At 48.6% G+C, this 21,550-nt stretch overlaps 1 protein-coding gene across 1 annotated transcript in view; it reads right to left on the minus strand.

Annotated features, from left to right (window-relative positions):
* Nucleotides 1-920: 920 nt before the first annotated feature.
* The window catches only part of LOC126540129 (ABC transporter G family member 20-like), a 35,284-nt gene continuing 14,654 nt past the window's right edge, over nt 921-21,550 (minus strand). Inside the window, exons 4-5 of the mRNA XM_055076289.2 lie at nt 4,863-4,949; nt 921-1,230 (exon numbers count right to left, since the gene is read on the minus strand). Of these exons, the coding sequence (XP_054932264.1) occupies nt 1,016-1,230; nt 4,863-4,949 (302 nt within the window). The 3' untranslated portion in view covers nt 921-1,015. The remainder of the gene's footprint in view (nt 1,231-4,862; nt 4,950-21,550) is intronic.

Consider the following 21,550-nt stretch of genomic DNA (forward strand, 5'->3'; position numbering starts at 1 on the left):
CAGTATCGTCCGCTGTCAAAGATAGTTGCCAACCTTGACACCGTTGCTCCGCCGAATGGTTGCCAGCTGACAACAGACCGCGTCGTGCGATATAGCAATGCGCGTGCGATGAAATCGTGCGCATTCAGCGAGCACCGAGTTTTGCGACACGATCCGCCTTTTGGGCATCCGCCCCAGTGCGCACGCGGGCGGGCGAGGGTGGAACGAACGGGCGAATTCACCATGTTTAAGCCCTAACCTAGCAGAAGAACAGGAGCAAGCACGTTTAGCTCGCAAACGCGCAAATAAGGAACCATTGTGTAGGGTGTCCCGGCTAACGTAAGCCCAGGCTATCCAACGAAAAAAAACATATTAAGAAAGTATAGTGCAAGAATACAACTCTAGACCTACGATGTGTTGTATATTGCAGAATGTTTTCTTAATATTTCTTTTTCCTTAAACAGCTTGGCTAACGTTAGCTGGGTCACACAGTATAACGCTTTGCATTACGAAAATTCCGCTTAAGGAAGTTTTGGCCATGTTTCTTTTTATGGTTTCCGTTATTTTGAATGCCCTTTAGTAGAAGTGTCCTCTTTTCATTTTCGATTCTTCACGTCCTAACATGTGTTGCGTCGAGCTGATACAGTGAATAACGGTGCTGGGGCCCAGATCGTGCCATTTGCGGATCCAAAAATAATTAAAAATAAAGGAATCATTGGAAATTAGTGTGCCTAGTTCGGCAATAATTATTATGTGTATTATTATGTGTAGGTCATGTTCTTTACGATAAGCTTTGTGTAAGCCCACATGTTGGCCGATTTTCCTTCCTGAATATGTCAACTGCGCTGCAGCTTAACCAGTCTTCAGAAAGTTTATTTCGCTAGTCTATAAGTAAAATCTGTACACATTTGCTGTTCACAAATTAATACACACGCTGTTGATCGTGACAGTGATGACGATACAGTTTAATCGACTGCTGTCTGTGGGAATGGAGAGATGCATGGAACGCCGATGAGATTGACCCCCACCCCGTGTTCTACTTGGCCGTGTACGAGAATGTGAAGATGGCGAGCAGCAGCAGAGCCAGCGTCCACACGACGTTGGCGGCGATGGCGTACTGCACTTGGCGGTTGGCGATGGTGTAGTTGCGCAGCATGGCGCCCCGCAGTCCGTGCACGGGCAGCGCCTGCGGAACCGCGTAGCTGACGGGCCGCAGCACAGTGGGCGTCCCTTCCACCGGCCACAGCACCCCTGCGTACGGGGTGTGGACACACTGAAGTGTCGAAGAAATCTCGTCTGCTCGGCAATGATCCCGACGAAAACACAGCCGAGGCTCACCCCCAAGACGACCAAATTAATAAACAAATTTTCAAGAAATATTAGGGATTATCACACACGGGAGCTTTGTTCGCAAGCGCTCCCTTACCCTAGGGGGTGCGCAAACGTAAAGTTTTAAAACGAATCTTTCGTTGCCTTTTCGCGCGTGTTTGCCGTGCGTCGTCGTTTCCTCGACGGATATATTTGTGAATATATAAAGACAACTCGGGCAACTAAGTATGCGCTCGAATAGCTTGCTGCTTGTTGCTGCCTGCCTTAGTAGCCAACTTGGCCCATAGGTACGTGGAACTGGGTATGTGCTCGAACAGACAACTGCGGCGCTGGCCGTGCGCCAATTCTTGGCGAATTGTCCAGAATGAGTTTGCCAAAGCATGCACCTCTCATCAACATTCTACGAAGGCAGCTACCAGCCATAGGCGACGAGGCTACCATCGTGCCCTCCACTAGTGCTGCTGCCTCGCGATCTCAACAAGCTCCGCGTCATTCAGATATTTCAATATCGTGTTGGATCTTCGTCCATACTTTTACAATTTATTCAAGTTAATCGGCATTAGTTCTGTTTTCTTCACAGTTGGTTATTTACTGATAATGCGCACGTCGCCACACGCGCATCTCGTCTTTCGGGTCCATCGAGTTGCCGCTCCACACACAGATTATAAATTAATGCACATTTGCTGCCGAAGTCACGTAAGCAACTAGGCACAGTGCTGGAAACAAAAGAAAGATGCCGCAGATGGACGGCGACTTGACTGTGAGGGAACAGAGGGACCCTCAGCCAAGAGCCATCATCTCGGCAAGGGGACGTGCCTGCGTCAGGGCAAACAGCTGTTGCTTTGAAGTAGAGTCCCTTGTCAAAGCCTTGGGCTCGGGATCAATGCTTTCCTTGTTCGACCAGCGTTATTCGATCCACTCAGCAGTGCTTTCCGTAGCAGGCCGAAGTAGCTTGACAAGCAGTATACAACGGAGGCCATTGCCAGTTCTGCTGAGGTCCAGCTTGCGGCAACCTTATTATTGGCTCGAGCCGTCGGGGCGTACCTTAACTTAAGTAAGCTGGGTTCCCAAGAACTGTTGCTCACATTAAGACTCGTGCTAAACGACGCAAGAAGTAAGTTTAGGTTTTTAATACGTAAGTAATTCTAAAGCAGTTTCCGTGTTAGTGTTCTGTATTACTAGAAAAAAAAACAGTTTGCTCTGCTTTGAAGAGAGCTATATCCACAAGAACTGGATTTTACCACTGCAGAACTCCCCTCTCAGTGCGCCTGGTACTAGTAAACCAGTTTTGTACCTTGAATTGCTTCCATGCACTCAAACGCTTTAACAGTGCTGTGACTTCATCGAAACCAAAGTTCGTTCGCACCTGCTGTGGCGACTCAGTGACTGCACGAGGTCACCAGTTCGATTGCAGTCATGCAGTGGCAACCGAATTCCCATGGATGCAGGATCCAAAAACGCTGGCGTTTCGAGCATTGAGTGCACGGTAAGTAACCCTAGGTTGCCACAATAATCCGGAGCCCTTCACTACGGCGTCTCTGATAGCCCGTGTTGCGCTTTGTAGCATTAATCCCCACGAATCAAAAGTTAGTTTGCGAGAGCCCCTATGAGTACATGACACCTTGCAAACCACGTACTTCACCACCCCTCTCTCTTGCGTTGACTGACGGCTTAGCTGTATACTGACTTGTGCTCTGGTCAGCACCAACCTACCTTTTTACCATAACAGACATACGGCATCACAGGACTACAGCGACTTTGGAGCACACTTAAATTGTGAAGACATTTTTCTACGCTCCTGAAATCCCTATTGAGTAAAACGCACGCTATCGCCGATTCTACTCGTCTGTGGCATACGGGTTTGATTGTCTAGGCCATACAGAATCTTTAAGCGTTTGGCAATGTTTCAGTTTCGGTTTGGGCGGTGACGTGTGCCGAAGAGCTGAAGCGAATCAGATCAAGTTGTGCGGGGGGGGGGGAGGGGGGGGGCGAGGTCATCGCCGTGTTTACGATCGGGCGCTTGCGGCTTCGGACCCCGTGCGCCGCCAGGCCCGCAAGGACGACACAGCGGCACCACAGTTCTGCCGGCCCCCTGTAAGAAGCTTCCGTCGCAAGCACCTGCGACGTGCCTGCTTGCAAGTCCTGGAAGACCAGATGAACATGCTGCCCGGCGCCTTTGTTCGTCGCAACGGCATGAGTGGGTGGTCGGCGTCTTCGCAAGCATTCCACATTTTGTCTAAGGCGCGCTGTGCCATGTGAAGTCATTCGCAATGAAGGACGTCTTTAGTGCAGAATGGAGACTGCATAATCGATTTTGGTCATTCATTGCGCTGCTTAGGTCATTCGCCTCTGTCTACATGTCAACTTGTGCCCTGTCGGCTGTCATGAAGTAGTTTTTTGTGGGTATTGTCTTCCCCGCTGCACGTCTGAGATCCTGGATCCACACTTCCGATCACAGGTAGACAGCGTAAATATAGTACTTGAGCTAAATCACTCTAACTGCAGTTTAAACATTTTCACATCTTCAAGGGTGTTTGTATGTCGCATGGATTAAGGCCGCACCGCTCGGGCTTTAAGGAATTATAGCGCACGACAACGAGCTGTAACCAGACATGCGATTGAAATTATCGTGGTTGAAAACTGCGCAATTATTCTGACAGCCCTGGGTGCACCGAAATATCCGACCAGAGAATTTTAGAGTGATAGCTTTTGAAGATTATTTCTTGCACTTTCGTGTTGTCTGCCAGAGCTATAATCATATTTACTCGCCAGAAGAGGTCGGAAAAACAAGATACCACCATTGGTCCCCACCAACGATTCGATCTTACTGCTTCAACGAGAAGGTGCTAGCTACGAGACAACCGAACATCCTTTGAACGCCCATAAAGGTGTAAAAATGTTTAGAGTGCGCTGGATATTTCTCGCCCCGAGAACTCAAAATGCATATCCGACTCATTACAAAAATTAGCTACCTACGCTTTAACTAAGTACTGTAGGGTACATAATGCAATTTACGAATTGTAGCCAGTGAGATTGCAAGGCACTTGAAAAGAATATAATTCTAAGGATCGCATGGGTCTCGAGATATGGGTCGTGGAAGTTATAGTAAAAAAAATGCACTATTGCGTCACTTACGTTTTTTAGCAAACAGCCGTTTTATGAATTGAAGCACTAAAGTGGACGGAACAACCATGTATTTCATTGCACACTTTGGCAATGAATATCTCGAAAGTTGTGTCATCCTGAAAAATTGTTCCAAGTGAGTATTCCTTGCGAACCCGCACCGGCTGCAATTTGTCAATGACAATATGTGCCTCAAAGTAAATGATCAAAAAGTTTATTACTACTTTTGCTGAAAAATAGCCAATTATGCATTTCGGCTTCTCGTGCAAGTTATGACCGCCTGTTCGAGTAGTACAGCTCAGTGGATAGAATTCTGCTATCTGCCACAGGCAATTTTTCGTAACTTTTATGCGGCATAAAATCACAACACACGGCAGATCAGCGGCCGCGGACGCCATTAGAAAGGCGGAGGAATGGCTGCGAACACCGACCTCCCATGAGCAGCGCCGGGTATAATGCGGCCATGGACATCAGCAGCGCCGTTGCCTCGTCTTTGGACACCGACGACGTGAAGAAACCTGCGAAGAAGGCGACGATCGCCCGGTCATTATTTTGGAAGCAAGAGTTCTGGCGGCTTCGCGAGACACAGACGTGTCTGCTTGTTGCGCGTGTCGTCTTAACTTCGTCGCGCGCATTTCCTTTGCGACAGAGCGGAGACGCTCGAATTTACAGACTGTACTTATTGGGGCAGCCGTGCCGCGTCGTAATTTCGGTTCCACAAGCGCACACCTCAAACGGGACAGGTCCCGCATAAAGTGCAAATATGAACCAACTATAGCTCGGCAACACATTCTTTGTCAGAAGTTCGACTTTCATATATCTGTTATTTTGTATGTCTCAACGTGTCCCTTTCTTCCGTTGCTTTCCCAAATGCTATTTTAAATTTCACCTTCCCGTTTCTACGCTCGTGGATACATCGCTGCTCCTCTTCGAAATTTACTCTTTTTTCTCACTGTTACCTAAATAATCGTTAAATAAATATACCAAAACGCATCAAAGTGCCAGGTGCGCATGCAGACGGCTCATCATCATCATCATCATCATCAGCCGTGTATTGTCTGTCCATTGCGGCATGAAGCCCTTTCTCGGCTATCTCCAGTTTTGTGTCAGGCGACACCGTCTTATGCTTGCAAATTTCCTAACTTCATCACACTAGACCTAGCTTTCTACGTCACCGACCACGCTTCCCTTCCCTTGGCGCCCATTCTGTAAATCTAAAGCCCAGACCACACGTACGCCTGCGGACGCGTGCAAGCTCACGTCCGCGCGCCCACGCATGCGCAGACACTGTGGCACGCCTCGTACGCGTCGAAGCGCTGCGCGATCTCGGTGACCAACTGGGGTGCGATCGGAGATCGTTGTTCGGTACGTTCGTTCGGTTACTCCGCGCCGACGTCGCTAGCCGCGAGGCGCGGCCACGTTTTTGGTGACGTCAAAATGACGACACGCTCCTGTCAATTATCGTGCTGTCGAGCACGACGTCTGCTAGGCGCCGAAGCCGACGGGGGTCAATTGGAAAGTTGTGGAGCGATCATACGCTCGTTAAGGCCGATCCACACGACGGACCAAATTGCTCTTTTGGACCGCGGTCCGCGCGTCACGTGATAGGACGTCACCAGTTCGTGCGTACCGCCGTTGGCCCGCGCAAGACCGCGGCCCTCGCGGTCCAAGAAATCGCCGAGGCTTTTCCCGCTTCCGTTTCGGCGGCGGACCGCATGCAAACCGCAGCGATTTTGGCTTAGCCAACGAATGTTGTCCGGCAACAGAGTGTCTTCAGCCAAGTCCAATCTAGTTTTCGGCTCAACAAAAGCCAATCAAACCAGTCGTTTCATGTCCGCCGTTCCACCTACACGTGCGTGCAGCAGATATATTTTTTAAACACCGTGTCCGCTTGGAGTGACGAGGAGGTAAGGCCGATCCAGACGACGGACCAAGCCTGCAGGCCGATCGGTCACTTGATGCGACGTCACGGTCCGGCGCGGTCCGCTCCGGCGCAGAACACATCCACACGGCGGATCGCCATAGCAGACGGCAGAGCAAACCAACCAGCTACACTCTCGGCCAGAGTGTTATCATTGTTATCATCCCGGCTCGAGTCCCACACAGCCGGGAACTGCTCAACGAGGGATACAAAATAAAAAACCTCCTCGTCAACAGAGTCCACGAACACAAGTGAATCTGACTATTTCCGAGTGTGGTCGCGCGAAGCCGTCCTTACCGTACGTGAATAAAGAACGCGCGTTCAATACAAGGATGTGCGAGCTTAGCTGTACGTTATGCAGACACTGAGGGGCTTTGAGACAGTTCACCGCACCGCCAACTTTCTTTAGTATTTGTGTATGTGAGTTATATCGAGGATTCGGAGCGTTAGCGAGGCCATGGCAGCAGGTGTTCCAAATCCCAAGAATGTGGACGGGAATGCATGCCGCAGCCGCTGTAGTTTATTAAGCCCCGAACGCGTAAGGCAGAAGTGGGTTCGGCTTCCTCTGGCGGCAAATTCTCTTTCATTCACTTTAATTTATGATGTTTCCTTATTTTTCTACCTTTCAATAAAAATAATACGTAATATAACGTATGATTAACTAAGCGGGGATTTTCTTGATGTTTTTTGTTGGCCTATAATGTGGCTGTAACGAGAAAAAAAAGAAATTCCGGTGATAAAATTGTTCTCGATAATTATCAAAGTCCACGATGGCTTTCTACAGGGTGTCCAAGCTAATTTTAGCCAGAGCTTTCAAAAACTGGAGGACGCTTAAGCTTCGCCTTCAAAAGTGGAACGCGATAGCGTTCCCGTCGACCCGCGAAGGCGTGTAAGACAATGCGCTGCGGCACAGCGATCGCTTTCGAGGCGCCCCGCATCGGACTTTGCACCCACCAATCACGTGGTGAGCGCCGAGCAACGTAGCGTTCGGCGCGGCACGAAACGTGCGCCAGGGCAAGAGGAACGAACCAAAGAACTCGGTGTCTCGGAGGGAGAAACGATCTACGCGAGCCAAACGTCGTCATCGGCACAGACAGCCGGGCCACGACGCGCCTCGCACCGGTCCCCGCACGGCCGCGACATGGATGGATGGATGGATTGAAGGTAGGAGCGTCCCCTTTGAAACGGGGTGATGGCAGTTGCCACCATGCTCAGCTTGTTATTTGCCTTTTATTTTTATTCACCTGTGCTGTGTGTTATTAAAATTCTCGATTTTCTTTAAATACGTCTTCCTAGCATTTTAACCTTATGTCACCTCTCTGCTTTCGAGGCACCAATCCTCAAATCGCCTTTTGTTAATTTCCACCGCATATTTATTTACATGACTATTATTACTCTGAATCCTAGGGCATCAGGAAGCGTGACTGTGGCCGCATCGACATCGGGATTGATACCATCACATTTTAGTATGAGGTGTTCTATTTTTTCTACAGATTTACCACACACAGTACATGTGTCTTCTTCATTAAATTTCTTTTTATAGCTCCGCGTTCTAAGACATCCTGACCTAGCTTCGAAGAGAAGGGCACTGCCTCTTGAGTTATCATAAAACGCTTCCTTCCTGATCTGCTATTTCCAGTCTCGATATAGTTCAACACTAGGCTTCTTTTCCATTGAATTTATCCAATTTTTACCTTCCGCGTTTTTAACCTGTCGTATAATGCTCTGTCTTTCTTCGTCCTCGTGTCTGGCATACTTACTGGTTAGCTTCCTAGTTCTTTTCCGCCATTGTGAGTCAGCGCTCTTCTTGTATAGGTGTTTAAATACCTTAGCTGCCCACCTGTTATCGTCCAATTTCCTCAGACGTTTTTCGTATAGGATTTTACTCTGAGCTTCCCGTGCTTCGAACGATGCCCAGCCCGTATCCCCCTGTACTGCTTCGTTAGTGGTTTTCCCGTGAGCACCTAGTGCTAACGTTCCCACAGCTCTCTGATTTACTTCTAGTCGCGACTGAACCTCTGCCCTTAAACACAGGGCGGCATTCCCAAAAGTAAGCCCCGGCACCATTACTCCCTTCCAAATACCTCTCAGTACCTCATACCTGTTGTACCCCCACAATGCTCTATGTTTCATTATCCCGGCATCTCTTCGCCCTTTTGCTATGAGAGACTGTTCGTGCTTTTCCGTGTACATCTGCCCTTTGTTTATCCATACCCCAAGATATTTGTATTCGGCCACTCGGGGTATTTCATGGCCTTGTATTGTAAGCGCCTGATCAGTTGTATCGTTGAAAAACAACCCACCGGACTTGGCTGCTCTAAAACTGAAACCTCAACTGTCTCCTTCGTCTCCACAATAATTAACCAGAGTTTGCAAATCTTCCTGGCTCGCTGCTAACAGTACAATATCGTCCGCAAACATTAAACCCGGTAGTCGTTGCTCAACAACTTTCCGCCTAACCTGTACGACAGATTATACCCTAGATTGCTTCGTTGTAACCTTCTTTCCATACTTGTCATATAAAGCATGAATGGCAGCGGTGATAGAGGACAACCTTGCCTTAATCCTTTGTGTACCTCGACAGTTGTCGTACTCTTAATTCCATCCCGTGTTATTTCAACATTATTTTCTCGATATATTTCCTGTAGAAAATCAATTACCTCATGACCGATACCTTCATCTTTAAATATGTTCCACAGGAGTTCCCTGTTCACGTTGTCGTATGCACCGCTTATGTCCAGGATGGCTAAATACAGGGGTCTATTTTCCGCCTTAGCTATTTCTATGCACTGGGTAAGCACGAACAGGCTATCATCTAAGTGCCTACCACTTTTGAACCCGTTCTGAAGTCCTCCGAGTATTCTGTTACTTTCTACCCATGACTGCATTTTTAATTTCACCCTCTGCATCGCCAGCCTATATATTGACACGTGTACTTATCTTTATCGGGCGACCACGTTTCGCCGCCTAACAAATGTTATCGCACAGCGTGGGACGCGCCTGCATGTATCCGAAGTTTCTGGAAAGTTATCGATGCTTCTATTCGCTGTCTGTTGTCACCGAACCTAATGTTATCTGATTTCATCGCCTGACACGAATGGTGTAGAACTTTGTGGAAGGCACGCGGGTCCCAACGATTACTCTGGAACATTCGACGATTGATGTATAAAAGCCGACGCGCTTGACCCGTTGATGAAGTTTCGACGATCGCCGACCGTGTTCGCCGCTATCGTTGTGCTATAAGTGTAGCCTGTTTTGTGGGCACAGGTTCGCCCAATAAAAGTTAGTTTTGTCGTTCACAGTATTGCTACAGTGTTCTTCAACGTCACCACCAAGTGACAATATAACTGATGTTATTGTAATTGGTCGGAAGGATTTTATGTTCTTCTTATCACCTTTCCCTTTATACATCAAATTCATTTTACTGTTTCCAGCTGCGCGGAATTTGCTTATTTGTTATGACTGCCTCCAATGCTTTTATCAGCGTTTCCTTGCTTCTTGGGCCAAGTTCATTAATTACCTTGATTGGAATTTCGTCTGTCCCCGCGGACGTGCATTTTGGAACATTTGCTTCCGCCTTTTTCAAGTTAACATTGGTCAGTTCTAAGCTGTTTTCTATTATGCTATCCTGTGTTGGTCCCTCATTTGGGGCGATTACCCTATCGTCTTTCCTAAATGACTCTGCTATAACTGAAGCGATGTAGTTCACAGCGTCATCTCCCTCTAAACAGTTTCCTTCGGCATCGTGAATCTCTTTCTGTGATTCGCTTTACCCAGCCAGCTTCGAAGGTTCCAGAATTTTCTTGACCTCCCTTGATTAGTTGCATCGCGAACTTCAGCCAGCCAGCGATCAGAGGACTGCTTTATTTTAGCCTGGACGAGCACCTGCACTTGTTGTTTCTTTTGTTGATAAGATTCCCATTTTTGGCCTATTTCCTCTTCAGATAAGTGCGCCCTCTTTGCTTCTCTGTGTTCCCGAGATGCCAACCATCGTTGTTCGATGGCCTCCCTAATTTCCTTATTCCACCAACTTCGTGGCTTCCTCTTTCCTCTCCAGCAGTTTACTCCTTTTACTTATTTTATTTTTGTACTAATGAGTAGTTCTAACTGATTATATTCCCACCGTTCCACGGGATATTTCTCCATTGCTTCCTCTATGCCGGCCGCTATTTGCGCTATTTGTTCGTCATTTAATTTTGCGTACTCTTTTTGACTTCCCTGCATTTCTCTTTTGAGCAGGGCCCCCAACTGTAGACTAATACGCTTATGATCACTTCCGAGGCTGTACTTCCCCTCTTCGTCTATTTCCATTATTGCGAGCTTGCTATACAACCCCTGCGACATTAAGCAGTGGTCAATGGTCATTTGTCTCTTACGGGACTCCCACGTGATTTGTCCTTCACACTTAGTTTCTCTATTTACTATAACTAGGTTGTGTCACTCACAGAAGTCTAGCATCAACCTCCCAGTACAATCTGTGTATCCATCCAGATCCTCGATGTGGCCATTCATGTCACCCAGCAGACAAATATCGGCACCTTCTCCAAACTGCTTTATATCGCCATCGAGACACTTAACTAGATCCTTGTTATCTTGCCTGCATTTGGCCCCTGTCCCTAAATAAACTACTCCTAGCCATGTCTCTTTACCGGCAATTGTACCTGATACCCAGACATGTTCTTTGCAAGTCAACTTTATTATTTGCCATTTTGTTCCTTGATGTATCAGCATACCTACTCCTCCTCCCTTCCTCTCCGTTGTTGTTCTATTGCTCCCTTCCCAAACGTAGCCTTCCATAAACGGTGGGTCTTCTAGATCCCTGAGAAGTGTTTCGCATAGCGCGTATACATCTACTTCTTTGTCCTTTAACTGCTGTTGTATTTCTAACCACTTCGCTCTCTTTCTACCGCCTTGCATGTTTATGTACCTGATCCTGGTGTTAAATTTATTTTTTGTAATTTTCTTCCTGGACCTCCTAGTGGCCATTTTATTGGCGTCAGCCTCTATTGTTGCACTTTCTACACTGTTTCTATCTGCCCCTACGCCCTGAGGCGCAGTGGACCCCCTAAAAAAGCTACTGGCCGACCTGCCAGGCGCCAGCCGATCTCGGCTCCTAGCCTTCCATTAAAGTGGATGCCATCTCGTGTAAAGCCTCCGCCAAAGCCTGCTCTATGCACTTCTCTGTTTATGTCTGTCACTTCAAATCCTTTCTCCTGGCTTAGCTTTCTTATATCACGATTAACCGCCACAACGTCCTTGGCAATTTCTCCGTTCCGTCCTTGCACCTCCGGCACTGTGCATACCACGATCTGGACTTGCTGTGCTATCGCCCTTAAATCGTCCACTCCCTCCGCTAATCTTTCCACCACTTCAGCGGCTTCACCATTCAAGATATCGTTTAGCCCCGCCGCTACAACTACCAAATTGCGCTCTGCAACATTCTCAGAAAGCTCGCTTTCTGTTTCTCTCAGTACTGCGTCCATTGTCCTGCCTGGAAACGTCCCGACTGCTACCCGCTTATCATCCTTTGCACGCTCCATTATAGCTCTTTTGCACCTCCTCATATTTGAATCCCCGCCGATAAGTACTAGGGCATTCCCTCCCTCCCTCCTAACTTCCAGATTATGCTGCCTCTTATCATTGGCTATGAGCTCATTCCTTGGGGTTAGCTTGTTCCCCTCCTCTCTTCGCGCCCGCTGGCGCCAATGTGGCTGCAGCGTCGCCTCACTCCGGGCGTGTTGCGCTGCTTACTATAACTACGCCGATTCACCGGCGGCGAGCTGACGACCGCTTGCTTTGGCTCCCTGCCTCCCACTTCGCCTGTAGGGTCTACCCTACTTTCTGAGTTTTTGCCACAGCTTTGTTGTCCTGACCCGACGTTCTCCACTGCCCGCGCCTCAAGCGCATCGAGCCACCTTTCCAGATCGGCGCTCCTCTCTTTCTCTTCCTCAAGCTCGGCCACGGTCCTTACTAACTGCGCGGTCTGGGCCGTCTCCACCTTGACGAAGTTGTCAACTTTCGCCTGCAATGCTACCCGCTTCTCCTGCTCCTCCCTCAGGTCAGCCTTAAGCTCTTCGTACTTGGCCTCCCAATTCTCTTCCAGTTTTTGGACGGCTTCCCGGACACTCTCGCACGACCTGCACGTGAAGCTAGACCCCTCCGCGTCTGAGACCCCGCCGAAAAGCGGGCGAGTGGCGCGCCATCTGTCGGGGCAGCGCCGTACATTGCAAGGAAGAGGTCTTCTGTGTTTGCAGCAAGAGGGCTCTGCGTGTGCAGGAAGCGCAGAAGAAATGTAGCGGAAACGTACTTCGCTACGCGTTTAACTGCGACTTCTGTAATTTACATGCTCATAATTACCGATATACACCGCAGTATAACTTTATACGGCACGTTTCTAAGGCAACACCGCATTCACTAGAGGCGCTTTTGTCCTATTTTGAACTATCGAACTCATGGCTGAGTGGTAGCGTCTCCGTCTCGCACTCCGGAGACCCTGGTTCGATTCCCACCCAGCCCATCTTGGAAGTTGTTTTTATTTATGAATAGCCTTCCGGGATTTTTCCCTCACGGCCGACACCGACGACACCGGCTTTTCTGCGACACGATCTCCTTAATGCTGTCGCGTTAAAATGTGCGAATGCTACGTAGTTGGACAGAACCAACACGTCTTTCTTCATTCCGTCTCATTAGATGATTAGTGTTAATTATATTAATCAACTTGTCTAATATTATAAATGTATTAAAAGTGTCAATGGGAAAATTTTAGAGCGACATTCAATACTCTCGATACAGCTTTCTGTTGCTCAATGCGTGCTAAATAAGTGTTTTTCCGAGAGTAAAAGAAGCCCGCGAATACACGCAAAGTGCCTCAGGCAGCCAGTCGCGCGGCAATATTGCGTGCATTTGCGGGCTTCCTTCACGCTCGGAAAAACACTTTTATGTAGCACCTATTGAGCAACAGAAAGCTGCATCGGGAGTTTTTCATGTCACTCAACAATTTTCTCGTTGACACATTTCATCTAATTATATTTGCGAAGTTTATTAATTAATTAGGAATAGTTATCTTATTAGCTGGAATAAAAAATAGTTTGAGTATCTCCAAGCGACGGAAAACAACATTACCTTGGTTCTGTCCAGCTACGTGGCATTCGCATATTTGCATATTTTTAAACTCTGGCTAAAGTTAGCTGGACACCCTGCATAGTATTCCGCTCCATTACCCTGGCCTGTTCTTATTCAGACGCATGCTTTCACCAAAATGCAACGCAACTCCAGAAAGCTATCGCTGACTTTGATAATCATTTGAATGTGGTGTTCCTGTATATGATTAAAGGAGTACTGACACGACATTTTCGTCTGCTCGTTTTTTGTGTTAAATGAAGATTCACGACCTCCAAATCCAAGAAAAAGAATACTATCAAGCCTCAGAGCACCTTAAAAATTTAATATAATAGCTTTTCTAGAGCCTGTTTCGCTAACGTTTCTGCTATATCGCGACATCATGACATAGAAGGCCGTCACGTGGGAGTAGGACGTTTTAAGGTTTTAACTCTCCCTCTGATCTGTTCGGTCGTCTCCTATGTCGCTACATCGGCCCTCATAACGAATAGCAGCGTAAAAGGCGAACGAGCGAACCGAAGCGAGTGCCATAATGTAGCAATATCCTGCTCCCACGTGACTGCATTCTGCGTCTTGACGTCCCGACACAGTAACCTCCTGGGAAACGAAACCGAAACTGCCTGCAGAAGAGGTGTTGTTATAAATTAATTAGGGCTATCCGGGGCTTGCTAGTGTGTTCCCTAGGCTATATTGAGGTCTACGACGTCGTTTACAGGAGACGCTAAAGAGGGGCGGAATCTTACAACGGTTCGGAAACGAACCGTTCACTTCGCCGCTTAGGGCACTAAATGGGCCGCTCCCAAGTCGGAGGTGGAAGAAGGGGAGGACGCGCCCAACAGACGAGAGGGTGCTTCCTCTGAAGTCTACGTCATCATATGACGAGCTAATCGAGGGACTGCAGAATTCTTTTTTTTTTTTTGCTTGCTAATTAAATATAAAGTGTCAATTAAACATTATACGGCAAGCTCTAATATATAAACGTGCGGTGCCGGGCATTTACGCAATACATGAAGTAATTTATTAATGTCATTCTTTTTAATTCTCAGCCTACAGGTGGTATCGAAAGCGTAAATGAGTTGGCAGAGCACTGGGCTATGTCGTCTCCTACGAGGAGCTTGCACGATGCACGCACCAGGAATGCACTGCCAGCACTTTCTAAGTACCGAACGCCATAAAACCGTGAACTGGTTCATTAGGGCCACCTTTGCTAGCCGACTATTGGGGGCGAGGAATTCCGGAGTCGCCATTTAACGGAAGCGTCTCCCTTGCGTAGTATAAGGGATCACGCGGCGCGCTCCTCATAAATTTGGCTGTCTACGCTCAATAAGAACACCACGCGGGAGCCCTCCTGGACGTTTCTGTAAGTTCTCTCGAAACGACGGAAGTTTTCTACCGTCAAGATAGTAATCTTCAGCAAACAAAGCACAGAATCATTTACAGACGCTATCTCTTTACCGAGTACATACAGTGAACGCCACTGCGTGCGGTCGCCGTGACGGAGTCTCCCGAACCGGCGTATTGCGTGAAAGGTAGGCCAACGCTGAGAGCAAACTATTTGAAATATGTTGTATTGGCCTGTCTGCATAACCAAATGGTTCTGTCTGCATAACCAAACGTGGTCGCCGATAAAGATAAGTACACGTGTCAATATGAACATTTCACAGTACACAAGCCACCATATTTGTGAGGACACTATCAGAACTGCTCAAAAACAATTTCGCTATAGAGACTTCGACGCCTAAGGCGACTAATAATATGCCGTCGCGATGATTCAATCTTTTTTTTTTTCTAAATTCTTGGATGTTTCTATACTATTTCTCAAGTTGCGTCGCACTGTATGTTTATCGGTCTTCTCAGCGTGTGATTTCCCGCTGCTTCTTTTTCGTAATCCAGTGCATTAAATCACAACACAAACATGACCATATGCCATGCCTTTCTTTTATGCGCTTCTTAGCGCTCCCTTTCCATCCCAGTGAATTTGCCAGTATCTAGCATCAAGAAGTTCATAGATCAAACCGTCATGACATCAGCCGGGCAACGGGTGCGGGCGAGCGTCTCAGTCCGCGTTTTCTGCTACTCACCGAACGTCGAAGTCCCGGCGCCGTAGCTGAAATCTTCCTCGCGTCTGTGCTTGCTACATACCCGAGTTGTAGCCAACGGCTGTTTGCTGGTTCTAAGTTTAGCGAGCCAAGCTTCACGCAGCTTCTTGTCCTGTGGCTACGTGCGAATACGGCTGACACCGGGCTCCGTTGCGTACGTCCGGCACTGCGGCACCGAGCTTACCATGCTGCACGCCTCCAAAGGCAGCCACTACCTATTATAGTGTTTTCAAATATCAAGCAGACACCCAAGGCAGGAAAGCGCAGCGCAAGTGGAACATTAAACTGTCTTTTTCAGCTAGCTTCGGCGCTTCCGAAGCAGCCGACGCGGCCGCTGTGTCCACGTGATTCCTCATGCCACGTCACGGCGACAGTGGCACCAGCTTTTCCAGGGGTGGAGCTCGCCCCCAATATGACTTTTCCTTCTTTTTTCGCCCTTCGTCATTGGCTCGGACATGACTCGCTCGCCGCCGCGCTGCCGCTATCGCGATAATTTGCCTCACGGCGCGTCGCGGTATAGAAACAATGGAACTTGAAATTGAACATTACGATATACCGGCCCTGCATTGGCCTGCGCGAAGTGAAATCTAAGAGCGTGGTGCTGACGATGCGAGCTGTGCCGTGAAATTGAGGACGAAAGTGCGGCACTCCCGAACTAGAACAAAGAGGGCAGCCAAATAAGAGATCTCCACAATATCTTCCCGTCCGGACTCTACTTTTATCAACCGAACGAAGGAAGCGCTGGACCAGCCTAGGTTGAGCCCTTCTGATTGCTGAATAGCTATCTTCGAGCTATTCACCCTGACAATAGCACTGTGAATTCGATCTCACCATACAAATATATCCTTGGCAATGGCTTTGAAACGGAGGTCAAGGGAACGCTGACCCAGGCCTTCTACCGGCCAACACCGTAATTGCGAGCAGCGTCGGCAGCAGAGATCCGTAAGCGGCGTAGGCAGCAGAGATCTACGCAATTCCGATGAATGCTTCGCTTCCGACCGACCTCTGAGAGCTGCAGGCCGGTGGCAATGAACCGCAGCGCGCAATTCCTTCCTCTGCGAGGAATGACCATTGGTACGCTTGCACCCGAGCCTCCTCTAGTTCGTAGCGTAGCCTGCAAAAGGTCTACTTAGAAAGCCGCCAGGGGCGGTGCAACTCAATATCCGTCATCTCTTCGAACGCGTGTCGCACTTCCAGCCGTGGTCGACACCGAAAAAGCAGCGCCAAGCAGACGACAAGGGCAAGCGATAGCCTCCCAAGCAACCAACGCACGTGCGCGCGACGTCCGCGTGTCTCTGGAGTTGCGCGACCGGCACGCGGGCAGAGTCGCAAGCCAACAGCCAAGCCACAGCAACGGAACCCAAAGCAGACTACCGCTTCGCCGGTTCCGCTCTTCGCCAACGACGGGTTCGCTTTGAAAATGATTGACAGATGCGTGACGTGATCATAATTTGCGGTGCCACCCCGCAGTTTCTAACGGCCTCTGACGCAAGTAAAATTTTGACCAATCAGGTGAGGCCAAGTGAACGGTTCCCCTTCCGAACCGCTATAAGAGTCGGCCCCAGAAAAATAATTTGACCTGTACTGGTGAGTTCTGCAATATGATACCGTGAGAAGAGGCTTTGTAAAAAAAAAAAACAAGTGGCGTCATGGGTTGTGACGGCGGTGCTTATTCAACCGGCAAAGATTCACTGCATTGTATTTTTGAAGGATCATAGACTGTATTTGGCTAGCTTCAAGAACTTCTAGTGAGCCACAGAGGCTTGAATATTACAAGATACCTTGAAATCCATGACGCCCTACTCAGGTGAACACTATGTGGTTTCGGCGCGAATTTCAAAAACTGGAGCTTCGACCTTGATTTTCTTTTTTTTTATAATCATTCCTTCATCACGATATTAATGAAGATAGTGTTTATAACGAATAGTTTATCCGTCTAATCTGATTTAGTGTTTCTCTATAGAGTCCGTCTAATGAAAAAGAAAACTGAACAGTCGAAAATGTCGTGACAGCACTTCTTTAAAATACATATAGTTCCTGTTGGTAACAAACGCTTGTTTTCCGGTTTTATGGAACTATGAGGCACTATCAAGCCTTGCGGACGATCGTGATAACGAGAATCCCGCGTTCGCTACTTCTCGCACGGCCTTCGCCACAAGACTTTCGCACTTTTTTCCTTCATCAACCACACCTACTTGACGTTCGCGAAGTTGTCTACGGTGTAGCAGAAGCTGGTTCTCGTCTTCACTCATGGGCAGCCCATGTTCCTTGTCAAGGCCTCCTCCCGAGCCCTTTGGCGCATAGAGTTTCTCACTATAACACCTTGAGGGAAATCTGGCGCCACCTTCTATGGGATTTTCTTGAGGGGGCACCACGCCGTCATGGGAATGACGGTATATGTGTCTGCGAGGCTCGTGTTGGCTGGTGTTGTAAGAGGCTTCGTCTAAAACGTGGATATGGCTACACAAATGATGCGTTCTCGGAGTAAAATCGTCATAAAATGTTTCCATTCACGCATATTACGTCTTTACTCACTTACAGTGCATGACGAAGAGAAGAAAAGCAAGAACAGACAACAAACTGTTTCAAAACGAGCGTGAACCTCGTCGTCTGTCCTCCAACTTTAGCGGCCCGCTGATACTCTTTACGTGTCATGTAATTGTACATGCAATAACAAGTTCTCATAGTTAACCAAAACATGTTTTTGTGTAATAATAAAGCTAAAACAGTTTTTTACGTGCAGTTTTAGTAGAAAATGAATTATTGTGACAGACGGAACGGTGCTTGCCTGGCTCTCCGAGAACGATGCCAATCCGAAGTCACAATATACTGGCATTCCCATGCATATCACAGCGCAGCAGCGCCAGATTTCCCTCTAGGTAATGTAGTGAGAAACTCTATGCTTTAGCGTCAGCCTTCTTCGCAACATAAGGACGACGAGCTGCTTTTTCACGAAGCTTCTTCTTTGGTAGAAGGACTAAGTGTGTCTTAAGTAGGCACCATCATAAAAACAACGCCAAAGGCGAAGGAAGTACGAGCGCCGCCGCTCCCCGCCCGGGCTGCACTTTTTACAATTTCTGGTAGGTACCATAGAGTTTTTATTGTATGAAACTCTATGGTAGGTACAGCGGGGCGGGGCGTTTCACGCGGCGCTCGACCTTTCAGCGCTGGCGCGAGTAAGAGCGGGTGGGAGAGAGAAAATCTGGGGGCTTTTGCTCCTTTAATGTCTGACTCTGCCTAGGCACTACGGTGGAGAAGCTTCTTTGCGCGCGTTGTATGCGTTTGTCCCTAGGCGTGCCGGCATTGCGGAGTGGTGTCGAGTTGGTTTACGCTCAGACGTTGGCTGCCTGCGCGGTGACACAGGTGAAGCAGCGGGCACTGACGCCCCATTTGGCGATCGCCGAGTCAAAAGGTACGTCGGACAGACTTTCTCGCGCGTGCGGCGCTGGTGCTGAGTCAGTCATGCCGGATAATAACTTCGTCGCACCTTACGGCGCTCTACCTTCAAAAAAAAAAAAAACACTGGTTTTCCCGGGGGAGCAATAGGGGCCGTAGTAGAGGTCGGTCCTGCTCGCCTGGACTTTTCATTAGAATTTTTGCATGGTCCTCTTTGAGTGAAATAAACGCACAGCGCCTCAGTAACCACGGTTGAACGCGATTTCCTATGTCACTCCGTGAGGATTATTGTCTTTGCGTCTAGACAACGTTATGTTCTGTTTGGTTAGGTTACCGTTAGCTTACGTTGGGTTACGTTAGGTCAGGCTAACGTTACGTTAGGCTAGGTTAGCGCAAAAGCCGTCGGGGTGGCGCGCAGCGTGTTCTCACAGCAGTTATGTCGTGAGCATTACTGCCTTTTGTCTCGGCCTCACTAGGTTAGGTTAAGTTAGATCAGCGTAAAACGCGTTAGTGGGGCACGGCGTATTCTCGTAGCGGTTGCAGGGGCGTCGAGCATCATTGGCGCCCTTTCGGCCACTCGCGTTCAACGGCGGTTGCTAAGGTGCTCTGCCTTCTAGATTTCCAATATATGTGGACCGGCCTCTTCCACGGTCTCCACTGCTCCCACGGAAACATCTGCGATGGTATTACCTGTTGTACCGTGCCGGCAGCCAGCGTCGGAGCGTACACAAACTCGATCCCACTCCGCAATGGTGGTGGTAACAACTTTATTAAAATTTTGCTCAGGTAAGGTCTGGCAGGCCCGAGTGCCCGGATGGCCCCTCACGAGGAGCGACACTTTCGGCCCAGGCGACGAGGGCTTTTTGTAGTTTTTGATCTGGTGTTCTCAGCAGCTCCCCCCACGTCTGTTGTGAGGGAGCTGGCAGGACCGACCTCGAAGGAGGTAAGCCCTCAAACCCTCAAAGAATGCGATTTTTGGTAGCTAACGTTTGATTTGTGCAGTTTTGACATATTGGGTTCCATTGCCCATTGATAAATATGGCCAGCCAATGTGGGGTGGGGAACGAATTAGCCTCGATTTGACGCAAGATTAGGGCTTGTGTTGGCGTGAGGCTTGCGTTTGGAGGCGGATAGATTTGCCTTTTGTGCCTGTAGTTTGTTATTTCGTGGTATGTCGTCGGTGCCTCGTCCATGGGATCGGAGTCTGAGGGGCACACCTCCCGGTTCATTAGACCTCGGGCTACCCAGTGAACTTCTTCATTCCCTTGATTCGCACAATGTGCAGGGACCTGTACGAGTTCAATAGTATTTTCACTTGTGAAGTCCCGTAGGACTCGCGCCGCGCAGACGCCTATGCTGCCTCTCGGAAAGTTGACGATTGCCCTTTTGGAGTCGCTTATGACGGTTTGCACGGAGGGATTCGTGATGGTCAAAGCAATGGCAGCCTCTTCCGCATCCACGGTGGACAGTGTTTTTATGGTCGCAGCGTGGAGGATACTTCCCTCTCCGGTCACGACGCTCACTACGTAACTTTGGTGATTTTGCTTTGCTGCATTGACGTACGCGGTGTGCGGGTTGCTTTGGTACCTTTCTTGAATGGCCTTGGCTCTGGCAGACAGCCTCTTGTCGTGTCTCCCAGGAAGCATGTTCTTGGATAACGGTTTTATAACCAAACGGCGTTTGATCGCACCGAGTAGTGAGGTTCGTCCTGCTGAATTCATAACGCGATTCAGACCGAGTTAACGCAGAATGACCCTTCCAGTTGAGGTGCTGGAAAGTCGTTCATTTTGGGCTGTTTTATAGGCCTCCACGAGTTCGTCTAGGGTATTGTATATGCCTAGCTCAAGTAAAGGTTCAGTGTTCACATACCTCGGGAGACCAAGTGCTGCTTTATGAGCTGTGCAAATGACACTGTTGACCTTTTCCTTGTCTCAAACGTGCAGGTGGCAGTACGTGAAGGAATACATGATGCGACTGACCAGCAAAGCCTGCGTCAGATAACAGAGATCGGCCTGCTTCATACCGCGGTGTCGTGTGGCTACTCATCTGAGCAGGCCACACATTTGGCGGGCTGTCGTCTGTAATCGGACAATTACCTCAGCATTACCTCAGAATTAGCATGCCCAGGACTCTTATTGTCAGTACCGGCGGAACTGGGCCGTCTTCCATATTGACTCGTATGGGCGAGTTGGCGCCCCCTTCGGTTGCGGGTTTGGCCAATTTATCTCGGATGACGAGAAGCTCGGATTTTGTCGGGGTGCACGTAAGGCCATTTTGTCGCACAAAATTTTGTATGGTATCCGCGGCCGCTTGTAATGCTTCCGTGATTTCTCTATCGGAACCGCTATTGGTCCAGATGGTAATCGCATAGGTGGAGTGCTTGATATGCGGGATCCTTTTCAGTAATGGGGGCAGGTTTCGCATGGTCACATTGAAAAGGAGGGTTGCCCCTTGTACTTAATTGAAATTGTCCGCTTTTAATGTCTCGATTTGTGAGCATTGATGCTTGTGACACATTGTCAAACGCTTTACACACGTCCAGCCCTAGAATTGTACGGGTGGCTCTTATAGGCCCCGGGTGTAT

This window comes from Dermacentor andersoni, chromosome 2, assembly GCF_023375885.2.
Source record: "Dermacentor andersoni chromosome 2, qqDerAnde1_hic_scaffold, whole genome shotgun sequence".
NCBI classification, from domain to species: Eukaryota; Metazoa; Arthropoda; class Arachnida; order Ixodida; family Ixodidae; genus Dermacentor; species Dermacentor andersoni.